The sequence below is a fragment of the Callorhinchus milii genome, unplaced genomic scaffold, assembly GCF_018977255.1.
Source record: "Callorhinchus milii isolate IMCB2004 unplaced genomic scaffold, IMCB_Cmil_1.0 Scaffold37, whole genome shotgun sequence".
Classification (NCBI taxonomy): Eukaryota; Metazoa; Chordata; class Chondrichthyes; order Chimaeriformes; family Callorhinchidae; genus Callorhinchus; species Callorhinchus milii.
Window position 1 is genome coordinate 200,830 of NW_024704778.1, and position 13,194 is coordinate 214,023.

At 43.0% G+C, this 13,194-nt stretch overlaps 1 protein-coding gene across 1 annotated transcript in view; it reads left to right on the top strand.

Moving 5' to 3' along the window:
* The window catches only part of LOC103171924 (neuroblast differentiation-associated protein AHNAK), a 29,258-nt gene extending 16,710 nt beyond the window's left edge, over nucleotides 1–12,548 (top strand). The window contains 1 exon segment of the mRNA XM_042345268.1: nucleotides 3–12,548. Within this exon segment, the coding sequence (XP_042201202.1) occupies nucleotides 3–12,165 (12,163 nt within the window). The 3' untranslated portion in view covers nucleotides 12,166–12,548.
* Nucleotides 12,549–13,194: the final 646 nt, after the last annotated feature.

The following is a 13,194-nucleotide window of genomic DNA, read 5'->3' on the forward strand; positions in this document are numbered from 1 at the left end:
ACCAGTATAAATGTTCCAGACGTCAATCTGAAAGGTCCAAATATGAAAGGAGGAGTTGACATATCTGGTCCAGGGGGAAATGTAGACATCAAGGGGCCAAAAGTAGACATTGACTACCCCGAACTTGACATTAATGGTTCAGGAAAATCATGGAAACCCAAATTTAAACTACCCAGCTTTGGGTTTCAAGGACCTAAAGTAGAGGGGCCAGATGTGGACATGGATGTTAACCTCCCAGATACAAATCTTGACATATCTGGATCAAAGATGAAGGGAGGCATTGAAGGGCCTGACATAGATGTGGATCTGGAAGGACCACACGGTAAAGGCAAAGGCATCAAATTTCCAGGCAAAGGATTCAATATCAATTTGCCTCACATCAAAGCACCTAATATTGAATTCTCCAGGAAAGGCCCAAAACTGGATGGTGACGTTGATGTGTCGTTACCTGAAATGGAGGGTGGGATTGCAGGAGATCTGAAGGGAGCCAAATTGGATATAGAGGGACCTGATGTTAACATTGAGGGACCTGATGCCTCAGGAAAAGTGAAAGGGAAGGGGCTTAAAATGCCTTCACTAGGATTTCAAATGCCAAATATAAATGATCCAGGCTTTGACCTCAATCTGAAAGGTCCGAACATGAAAGGAGGAGTTGACGTATCTGGTCCAGGGGGAGATATTGACATCAAAGGGCCTAAAGTAGACATTGACGCCCCAGAACTTGACGTTGATGGTTCAGGAAAATCATGGAAACCCAAATTTAAACTACCCAGCTTTGGGTTTCAAGGACCTAAAGTAGAGGGGCCAGATGTGGACATGGATGTCAACCTCCCAGATACAAATCTTGACATATCTGGACCAAAGATAAAGGGTGGCATTGAAGGGCCTGATGTAGATATGGATTTGGAAGGACCACATGGTAAAGGCAAAGGATTCAACATCAATTTGCCTCACTTCAAAACACCTAAAATTGATTTCTCTAGGAAAGGCCCAAAACTGGAAGGTGACATTGATGTGTCGTTACCTGAAATGGAGGGTGGGATTAAAGGAGATCTTAAGGGTCCAAAATTGGATATAGACACACCAGATGTTAGCATTGAGGGTCCTGATGCATCAGGAAAAGTGAAAGGGAAGGGGCTCAAAATGCCTTCTCTAGGTCTACACATGCCTGATATAAGTGTTCCAGACTTTGACCTCAATCTGAAAGGTTCAAATATGAAAGGGGGAGTTGACGTATCTGGTCCAAAGGGAGATGTAGATATCAAAGGGCCAAAAGTAGACGTTGACTCACCTGATCTTGACGTTGATGTTTCAGGAAAATCTTGGAAACCTAAATTTAAACTACCCAGCTTTGGGTTTCCTAAAGGCAAGGGCCATGCGGCAGATGTAGACATGGATGTCAACCTTCCAGATGTAGATGTAACTGGACCAAAAATTGAAGGTGGTATTGGAGGGCCTGATGTAGATGTAGATTTGGAAGGACCACATGCCAAAGGCAAAGGCAAAGGATTCAATATCAATTTGCCTCACTTCAAAGCACCTAAAATTGAATTCTCCAGTAAAGGGCAAAAACTGGATGGTGACATTGATGTCTCATTACCCAAAATGGAGGGTGGGATTAAAGGCGATCTTCAGGGTCCCAAATTGGATATAGAGGGACCTGATGTGAGCATTGAGGGGCCTGATGCCTCAGGAAAAGTGAAAGGGAAGGGGTTTAAAATGCCATCTTTTGGATTTCAAGCACCCAGTATAAATGTACCAGACCTCGATCTGAAAGGTCCACATATGAAAGGAGGAGTTCACATATCTGGTCCAGGGGGAGATGTAGACATCAAAGGGCCAAAAGTAGATGTTGACACACCAGAGATGGACATTGAAGGTTCAGGAAAATCTTGGAAACCCAAATTTAAACTACCCAGCTTTGGGTTTCCTAAAGGCAAGGGCCATGGGGCAGATGTAGACATGGATGTCAACCTTCCAGATGTAGATGTAACTGGACCAAAAATAGAAGGTGGTATTGAAGGGCCTGATATAGATGTAGATTTAGAAGGACCAAATGCTAAAGGCAAAGGCAAAAGATTCAATGTCAATTTGCCCCATTTCAAAGCACCTAACATTGAATTCTCCACGAAAGGGCCAAAACTGGATGCTGACATTGATGCATCGCTTCCTACAATGGAAGGTGGGATTAAAGGAGATCTCAAGGGTCCCAAATTGGATCTGGAGGGACCTGATGTTAACATTGAGGGCCCTGATGCATCAGGAAAAGTAAAAGGGAAGGGTCTTAAGATGCCTTCTCTAGGTCTACACATGCCTGATATAAGTGTTCCAGACTTTGACCTCAAACTGAAAGGTCCAAATATGAAAGGTGGAGTTGATGTATCTGGTCCAGGGGCAGATGTAGACATAAAAGGGCCAAAGGTAGATATTGATTCACCTGATCTTGACATTGATGGTTCAGGAAAATCATGGAAACCCAAATTTAAACTACCCAGCTTTGGGTTTCAAGGACCTAAAGTAGAGGGGCCAGATGTGGACATGGATGTCAACCTCCCAGATGCAAATCGTGACATATCTGGACCAAAGATAAAGGGAGGCATTGAAGGGCCTGATGTAGATATGGATTTGGAAGGACCACATGGTAAAGGCAAAGGCATCAAATTTCCAGGTAAAGGATTCAACATCAATTTGCCTCACATCAAAGCACCTAATATTGAATTCTCCAGGAAAGGCCCAAAACTGGATGGTGACGTTGATGTGTCGTTACCTGAAATGGAGGGTGGGATTGCAGGAGATCTCAAGGGTGCCAAATTGGATATAGAGGGACCTGATGTTAACATTGAGGGACCCGATGCCTCAGGAAAAGTGAAAGGGAAGGGGCTTAAAATGCCTTCACTAGGATTTCAAATGCCAAACATAAATGTTCCAGGCTTTGACCTCAATCTGAAAGGTCCAAACATGAAAGGAGGAGTTGACGTATCTGGTCCAGGGGGAGATATTGACATCAAAGGGCCAAAAGTAGACATTGACGCCCCAGAACTTGACGTTGATGGTTCAGGAAGATCATGGAAACCCAAATTTAAACTACCCAGCTTTGGGTTTCAAGGACCTAAAGTAGAGGGGCCAGATGTGGACATGGATGTTAACCTCCCAGATACAAATCTTGACATATCTGGACCAAAGATAAAGGGTGGCATTGAAGGACCTGATGTAGATATGGATTTGGAAGGACCACACGGTAAAGGCAAAGGATTCAACATCAATTTGCCTCACTTCAAAACACCTAAAATTGAATTCTCCAGTAAAGGGCAAAAACTGGATGGTGGCATTGATGTCTCATTACCCAAAATGGAGGGTGGGATTAAAGGAGATCTCAAGGGTCCCAAATTGGATCTAGAGGGACCTGATGTTAACATTGAGGGCCCTGATGCATCAGGAAAAGTAAAAGGGAAGGGTCTTAAAATGCCTTCTCTAGGTCTACACATGCCTGATATAAGTGTTCCAGACATTGACCTCAAACTGAAAGGTCCAAATATGAAAGGTAGAGTTGATGTATCTGGTCCAGGGGCAGATGTAGACATAAAAGGGCCAAAGGTAGATATTGATTCACCTGATCTTGACGTTGATGGTTCCGGAAAATCATGGAAACCCAAATTTAAACTACCCAGCTTTGGGTTTGAAGGTCCCAAAGTAGAAGGACCAGATATGGACATGAATGTGAATCTCCCAAATGTTGACATATCAGGACCAAAGATAAAAGGTGGCATTGAAGGGCCAGATATAGATATGGATTTGGAAGGACCACATGGTAAAGGCAAAGGCATCAACTTTCCAGGCAAAGGATTCAACATCAATTTGCCTCACATCAAAGCACCTAATATTGAATTCTCCAGGAAAGGCCCAAAACTGGATGGTGACGTTGATGTGTCGTTACCTGAAATGGAGGGTGGGATTGCAGGAGATCTGAAGGGAGCCAAATTGGACATAGAGGGACCTGATGTTAACATTGACGGACCCGATGTCTCAGGAAAAGTGAAAGGGAAGGGGCTTAAAATGCCTTCACTAGGATTTCAAATGCCAAATATAAATGTTCCAGGCTTTGACCTCAATCTGAAAGGTCCAAACATGAAAGGAGGAGTTGACGTATCTGGTCCAGGGGGAGATATTGACATCAAAGGGCCCACAGTAGACATTGACGCCCCAGAACTTGACGTTGATGGTTCAGGAAAATCATGGAAACCCAAATTTAAACTACCCAGCTTTGGGTTTCAAGGACCTAAAGTAGAGGGGCCAGATGTGGACATGGATGTTAACCTCCCAGATACAAATCTTGACATATCTGGACCAAAGATAAAGGGTGGCATTGAAGGGCCTGATATAGATATGGATTTGGAAGGACCACATGGTAAAGGCAAAGGATTCAACATCAATTTGCCTCACTTCAAAACACCTAAAATTGATTTCTCTAGGAAAGGCCCAAAACTGGATGGTGATGTTGATGTGTCGTTACCTGAAATGGAGGGTGGGATTGCAGGAGATCTGAAGGGTGCCAAATTGGATATAGAGGGACCTGATGTTAACATTGAGGGACCCGATGTCTCAGGAAAAGTGAAAGGGAAGGGGCTTAAAATGCCTTCACTAGGATTTCAAATGCCAAATATAAATGTTCCAGGCTTTGACCTCAATCTGAAAGGTCCAAACATGAAAGGAGGAGTTGACGTATCTGGTCCAGGGGGAGATATTGACATCAAAGGGCCTAAAGTAGACATTGACGCCCCAGAACTTGACGTTGATGGTTCAGGAAAATCATGGAAACCCAAATTTAAACTACCCAGCTTTGGGTTTCAAGGACCTAAAGTAGAGGGGCCAGATGTGGACATGGATGTCAACCTCCCAGATACAAATCTTGACATATCTGGACCAAAGATAAAGGGTGGCATTGAAGGGCCTGATGTAGATATGGATTTGGAAGGACCACATGGTAAAGGCAAAGGATTCAACATCAATTTGCCTCACTTCAAAACACCTAAAATTGATTTCTCTAGGAAAGGCCCAAAACTGGAAGGTGACATTGATGTGTCGTTACCTGAAATGGAGGGTGGGATTAAAGGAGATCTTAAGGGTCCAAAATTGGATATAGACACACCAGATGTTAGCATTGAGGGTCCTGATGCATCAGGAAAAGTGAAAGGGAAGGGGCTCAAAATGCCTTCTCTAGGTCTACACATGCCTGATATAAGTGTTCCAGACTTTGACCTCAATCTGAAAGGTTCAAATATGAAAGGGGGAGTTGACGTATCTGGTCCAAAGGGAGATGTAGATATCAAAGGGCCAAAAGTAGACGTTGACTCACCTGATCTTGACGTTGATGTTTCAGGAAAATCTTGGAAACCTAAATTTAAACTACCCAGCTTTGGATTTCATAGGGGCAAAGGCCATGGGGCAGACGTAGACATGGATGTCAACCTTCCAGATGTAGATGTAACTGGACCAAAAATTCAAGGTAGTATTGGAGGGCCTGATGTAGATGTAGATTTGGAAGGACCACATGCCAAAGGCAAAGGCAAAGGATTCAATATCAATTTGCCTCACTTCAAAGCACCTAAAATTGAATTCTCCAGTAAAGGACAAAAACTGGATGGTGATGTTGATGTGTCGTTACCCGAGATGGGGGGTGGGATAAAAGGAGATCTTAAAGGCCCCAAACTAGATATAGAGGCACCTGATGTTAGCATTGAGGGTCCTGATGCCTCAGGAAAAGCGAAAGGGAAGGGGCTTAAAATGCCATCCTTTGGATTGCATGCACCCAGTATAAATGTTCCAGATTTAGACTTCGATCTGAAAGGTCCAAACATGAAAGGTGGTGCTGACATATGTGTTCCAAGGGGAGATGTAGACATCAAAGGGCCAAAAGTTGACGTTGATTCACCAGAACTAAACGCTAATATTTCTGGAAAATCTTGGAAGCCCAAACTGAAATTTCCCAGTTTTGGCTTTCATAAAGCCAAGGGAACAGGGGTAGATGCGGACATGGATGTCAACCTTCCAGATGTTAATGTATCAGGTCCAAAGATAAAAGGTGGCATTGAAGGGCCGGATGTGGATGTAGATTTGGAAGGAACACATGCTAAAGGCAAAGGCAAAAGATTCAATATCAATTTGCCCCATTTCAAAGCACCTAACATTGAATTCTCTACGAAAGGGCCAAAAGCTGACATTGATGCATCACTGCCGACAATAGAGGGTGGGATTAAAGGAGGTCTTAAGAGTCCCAAACTAGATATAGAGGCACCTGATGTTAGCATTGAGGGTCCTGATGCATCAGGAAAAGTAAAAGGGAAAGGTCTTAAAATGCCTTCTCTAGGTCTACACATGCCTGATATAAGTGTTCCAGACTTTGACCTCAATCTGAAAGGTCCAAATATGAAAGGAGGAGTTGACGTATCTGGTCCAGGGGGAGATATTGACATCAAAGGGCCAAAAGTAGACATTGACGCCCCAGAACTTGACGTTGATGGTTCAGGAAAATCATGGAAACCCAAATTTAAACTACCCAGCTTTGGGTTTCAAGGACCTAAAGTAGAGGGGCCAGATTTGGACATGGATGTCAACCTCCCAGATGTTGACATATCTGGACCAAAGATAAAGGGTGGCATTGAAGGACCTGATGTAGATATGGATTTGGAAGGACCACACGGTAAAGGCAGAGGATTCAACATCAATTTGCCTCACTTCAAAACACCTAAAATTGAATTCTCCAGTAAAGGGCAAAAACTGGATGGTGACATTGATGTCTCATTACCCAAAATGGAGGGTGGGATTAAAGGAGATCTCAAGGGTCCCAAATTGGATCTAGAGGGACCAGATGTTAACATTGAGGGCCCTGATGCATCAGGAAAAGTAAAAGGGAAGGGTCTTAAAATGCCTTCTCTAGGTCTACACATGCCTGATATAAGTGTTCCAGACTTTGACCTCAAACTGAAAGGTCCAAATATGAAAGGTGGAGTTGATGTATCTGGTCCAGGGGCAGATGTAGACATAAAAGGGCCAAAGGTAGATATTGATTCACCTGATCTTGACGTTGATGGTTCAGGAAAATCATGGAAACCCAAATTTAAACTACCCAGCTTTGGGTTTCAAGGACCTAAAGTAGAGGGGCCAGATGTGGACATGGATGTCAACCTCCCAGATGCAAATCTTGACATATCTGGACCAAAGATAAAGGGAGGCATTGAAGGGCCTGATGTAGATATGGATTTGGAAGGACCACATGGTAAAGGCAAAGGCATCAAATTTCCAGGCAAAGGATTCAACATCAATTTGCCTCACATCAAAGCACCTAATATTGAATTTTCCAGGAAAGGCCCAAAACTGGATGGTGATGTTGATGTGTCGTTACCTGAAATGGAGGGTGGGATTGCAGGAGATCTGAAGGGAGCCAAATTGGATATAGAGGGACCTGATGTTAACATTGAGGGACCCGATGCCTCAGGAAAAGTGAAAGGGAAGGGGCTTAAAATGCCTTCACTAGGATTTCAAATGCCAAATATAAATGTTCCAGGCTTTGACCTCAATCTGAAAGGTCCAAACATGAAAGGAGGAGTTGACGTATCTGGTCCAGGGGGAGATATTGACATCAAAGGGCCTAAAGTAGACATTGACTCCCCAGAACTTGACGTTGATGGTTCAGGAAGATCATGGAAACCCAAATTTAAACTACCCAGCTTTGGGTTTCAAGGACCTAAAGTAGAGGGGCCAGATGTGGACATGGATGTTAACCTCCCAGATACAAATCTTGACATATCTGGACCAAAGATAAAGGGTGGCATTGAAGGGCCTGATGTAGATATGGATTTGGAAGGACCACATGGTAAAGGCAAAGGATTCAACATCAATTTGCCTCACTTCAAAACACCTAAAATTGAATTCTCCAGTAAAGGGCAAAAACTGGATGGTGACATTGATGTCTCATTACCCAAAATGGAAGGTGGGATTAAAGGAGATCTCAAGGGTCCCAAATTGGATCTAGAGGGACCTGATGTTAACATTGAGGGCCCTGATGCATCAGGAAAAGTAAAAGGGAAGGGTCTTAAAATGCCTTCTCTAGGTCTACACATGCCTGATATAAGTGTTCCAGACTTTGACCTCAAACTGAAAGGTCCAAATATGAAAGGTGGAGTTGATGTATCTGGTCCAGGGGCAGATGTAGACATAAAAGGGCCAAAGGTAGATATTGATTCACCTGATCTTGATGTTGATGGTTCAGGAAAGTCTTGGAAACCCAAATTTAAACTACCCAGCTTTGGGTTTCAAGGACCTAAGGTAGAGGGGCCAGATGTGGACATGGATGTCAACCTCCCAGATGCAAATCTTGACATATCTGGACCAAAGATAAAGGGAGGCATTGAAGGGCCTGATGTAGATATGGATTTGGAAGGACCACATGGTAAAGGCAAAGGCATCAAATTTCCAGGCAAAGGATTCAACATCAATTTGCCTCACATCAAAGCACCTAATATTGAATTCTCCAGGAAAGGCCCAAAACTGGATGGTGACGTTGATGTGTCGTTACCTGAAATGGAGGGTGGGATTGCAGGAGATCTCAAGGGTGCCAAATTGGATATAGAGGGACCTGATGTTAACATTGAGGGACCCGATGCCTCAGGAAAAGTGAAAGGGAAGGGGCTTAAAATGCCTTCACTAGGATTTCAAATGCCAAATATAAATGTTCCAGGCTTTGACCTCAATCTGAAAGGTCCAAACATGAAAGGAGGAGTTGACGTATCTGGTCCAGGGGGAGATATTGACATCAAAGGGCCTAAAGTAGACATTGACGCCCCAGAACTTGACGTTGATGGTTCAGGAAAATCATGGAAACCCAAATTTAAACTACCCAGCTTTGGGTTTCAAGGACCTAAAGTAGAGGGGCCAGATGTGGACATGGATGTCAACCTCCCAGATGTTGACATATCTGGACCAAAGATAAAAGGTGGTATTGAAGGGCCTGATGTAGATTTGGATTTGGAAGGACCAAATGGTAAGGGCAAAGGATTCAATATCAATTTGCCTCACTTCAAAACACCTAAAATTGAATTCTCTAGGAAGGGGCAAAAACTGGATGGTGACATTGATGTCTCATTACCCGAAATGGAGGGTGGAATTAAAGGAGATCTTAAGGGTCCCAAACTGGATCTAGAGGGACCTGATGTTAGCATTGAGGGTCCTGATGCATCAGGAAAAGTGAAAGGTAAGGGGCTTAAAATGCCTTCTCTAGGATTTCACCTACCCAATGTAAATGTTCCAGACTTCGATCTCAACTTGAAAGGTCCCAACATGAAAGGTGGTGTTGATATGTCTGGTCCAGGGGGAGATGTGGACATCAAAGGGCCTAAAGTAGAGATTAGCTCACCTGAAGTTGATATTGATGGTTCAGGGAAATCATGGAAACCCAAATTCAAGTTACCTGGCTTGGGGTTTCCAGGATTGAAAGGGCAAGGACCAGATATGGATGTAGATGTTGACCTCCCAGATGTTGACATAGCTGGACCAAAGATAAAAGGTGGCTTTGAAGGGCCTGATGTGGATGTAGATTTGGAAGGACCACATGGTAAAGGCAAAGGTATCAAATTTCCAGGCAAAGGATTCAATATCAATTTGCCTCACATCAAAGCACCTAACATTGAATTCTCCAGGAAAGGGCAAAAACTGGAAGGTGACATTGATGTGTCATTACCTGAAATGGAGGGTGGGATTAAAGGAGATCTTAAGGGTCCCAAACTGGATATAGAGGCACCAGATATTGATGGGGAGGGTTTTGATGTCAAAGGAAAAGGGAAGACATTTACAATGCCGGGAATGGACATTAAAATGCCCCAAATATCTGGTCCTAAACTGGAAGGTGACATTAAAGGACCCAAGTTTAATGCAGCAGATCCCTCAGTTGATATATCGGCTGGAAATATGGATATGAATGTTCATTCTCCAGAGATAAATCTCAGTGGAAAAGGGAAAAAGGGTAGATTTAAAATCCCTAGATTCAACATAGGCAAGCCCAAAATGAAAGTGAAGAAAACTGGATCAGATTTTGACGTGTCTATTCCAAAGGGTGACATTGATTTGGCCAAACCAGAAATTGAGATTAGCTCTCCAGAAATAGATGTAAATGCTGGGTCCGTTGAGGGTGAGTTGAACGCAAAGTCAGGGAAAGTAAAGAAGCCACTGTTTGGGAAAATGAAGCTCTCGTTTCCAGATGTTGAGTTTGACTTGAAGAGCCCCAAAATGAAAGGTGAGATACCTAGTCCAAAGATTAAGGGAGGCTTCAAAATGCCATCTGCCGATATTTCACTAGATGCTCCTGAAATTGATCTGAAGAAACCAGAAATTAATTTTGACGTTGATGCTCCAAATGTTGACATTGCAAAGCCAGAGAGTAAACTAAAAATGAAAATGAAGAAACCGGGGATTTCAGGATCAAAATTGGAAGGCGAAGGTCTGGGCTTTGATGTGCAAATGAAAGCCCCCAAACTAAAAGGGAGTGGAAATGTCTCCTTTCCAGAGGCTGATTATGGCATCAGGGATCCAAAGATAAATATCGAAGGAGGAGACATGGGATTTAAAGCTCCAAATGTTAATATTGGCAGCCCGGGAGGTGAACAGAAATTACCTCAAATGAACATTTCTGGTCCCAAACTGGAAGGTCCAAATATAGGAGGTGACATTAAGGCACCTGGTTTAGGTCTCAATCTAGATATGCCCGATGTATATGTGAGCTCTGACAGCAAACTCAAAGGCCCCCAAATTTCAATGCCATCAATTGACATTTCTGGTCCAAATGTTAAAGGTTTTACAGGCCTGGATGTTGATATAAAAGATCCCAGTATTGACCCTGCGGGTTTTAACATTAAAGGACCAGGTGGTAAGATAACAATGCCTCATGTCAAAACTCCAGAGATTGGATTCTCTGGACCCAAACTGGAAGGAAAGTCTATGGATATTGATGTCAACCTTCCCAAAACTGCCGTTAATATTTCCGGTCCAAAGCTGGAAGCCCCTAAAATAGGAGTTAAGGGTCCAAGTGTGAATCTAAACAGCTCAGATATTAACATTGGTGGCTCGGAAGGAAGGCTTGCTATGCCACAAATGAATGCACCTACACTTAACATGTCCACATTTGGTCCAAAATTTGAGGGAGGCATGAACACATCTGGGGTAGAAGTAAAAGGACCTGAAATTAATCTCCCTGTTGGAGATTTTTCTGCTTCTGGCATGAATGTTGACTTGAAAGCGCCCAAGATTAAAGGTGGTATTGATGTGTCAGGTCCTGACCTGAAAACTGATCTTAAAATGCCATCATTCGGTATGAAAGCTCCTAAACTAGATGCAGTTTACAAAGCCGGCCCTCTCGATTTTGACATTGCACTGGACAAGGTACCAATCCCCAAATACAAACCTCTTCAATTTGAAAGGCTTGGACCCAACCTAGCATGGCCTGAAGCTCGAATAAACGTTTCCGATGTTGAGTGTCCAGACATTAACATAAAAGGACCCAAAGCTAATGTCAGTTTGCCAGAAGTTCAGTTGCCAAGTTCTGGGGTCAAAGTAAAAAAGTCCAAAATTAAATTTCCCAGGTTAAATTTCTCCAAATCGAAGGGAAAAGGTGGTGACGTAAGTGCGGAGGGTTCTGTGGGAGAGTTAGGTGCTTCAAAGAGCAGTTCAGGAATCGGGGACCTTAATGTGGAAGGACCATCAGTGTCACTCTCTGGGCAAGGCTCTGGTCTGGCTACATCTCCAAAGGGCAAGTCAAGCACGGTGGATTTTTCACTATTTAAAGGCAAAAGATCGTCCTCTTTGAACGACGACCTGGACCTTTCACCCGGTTCGCCCAAGGGGAAAATTGGCTTTGAGGAAAGTGCGGAGGGCAATGTGAATGTGAAGGGTAAAAAATCCAAGCTGAAATTTGGAACGTTTGCAGGTTTTGGGGCGAAATCAAAAGGCACATACGAGGTTACGTTTAATGAAGACGAGGCGGAACAGGTAGAAGGTAGTGGAATGTCACTGGGTTCCAAAACGACTCGCGTTTCCTCCACTTCCAGCAGTGACAGTGGCTCCAAAGTGGGATTATATCTCCCCAAAGTAGAACTAACCGTCAATAAAAAGAAAGAGTAATTGTGTAAATACGCCCATCTTAACGCTTGTAAATATGAATTAACTGTTATCTTTTATTGATTAAGGTATGGAGGAACATTACACTTCATCCCTATGTAATTTGCAGGTCAAAAATAGGATGGAATATTTAAGGCATTGAGAAATATTGGTTTTTTACAGTGAGAGATAAATATATAATCTTATTTGACCTGCAGATATTTTAGTACACTTTGCTGCCATCTTAAGTTCTGTAAATGCACACGAAAAGCTATTTTGATACACTTTCTATGTAATCTTTTATTAAGTCACAATGACAAATTGAGGCGATAAGCCATTTAATTAATCATTGACAACCTTTCTTGCTGTAGAAGGAATTATTTTTTAACCCCCCCTCCCCTTCCCCCCCCCCCCACCACCACCGCGCAAAATATTGCCTTTGGTAGTAAAACTTTGCAATGATGAGGACATTTGCGGACGGGTCGGAAGAGTTGAAACTGCCTTTAGCCAACAAAAAAAATACTGCTTATAATATGATCACTTTTAATTTGTCCACGTCTCTATGGCCGGGTTGGTTCAGCTACTCTGAAGATTAGACTCCAGAATTTTTTTTTGAGGGTCGGTTTAAACTGCTCCATCCTGTCAACATGCTCATTATTTTGGCAGATTCAGTTGAGGTATCTTCCCAGTGTGAATTGAGCGTTAACACCTTTTGAATCCATATTGTTGGTGCTGGATACATTGATTTATATACTCTTTGAACAGCCCTCTCTCTGAAGGCACAAGTATATCTCAAAATAAACTCTTTAACGCTAGCAATTTTCTGATATGTGTTAATAATGACATTTCCCCGCTGCAACCGCAACCCCCTCCCTCCCTCCACCTGAAAGCCGAAGACTCCAGTGTTTTAAAGGCCATTGGTAACACCGCTCGTGTGGCTTATATATATTAAACATTGTTGAAATAATTCAAAAATAGAAAGTAATAGAAGTCGAATGCTTTCAGGAAAGGGAGAGGCCGGGGAGAAAACTGGAGGGGGAAAGTTACTTTTAT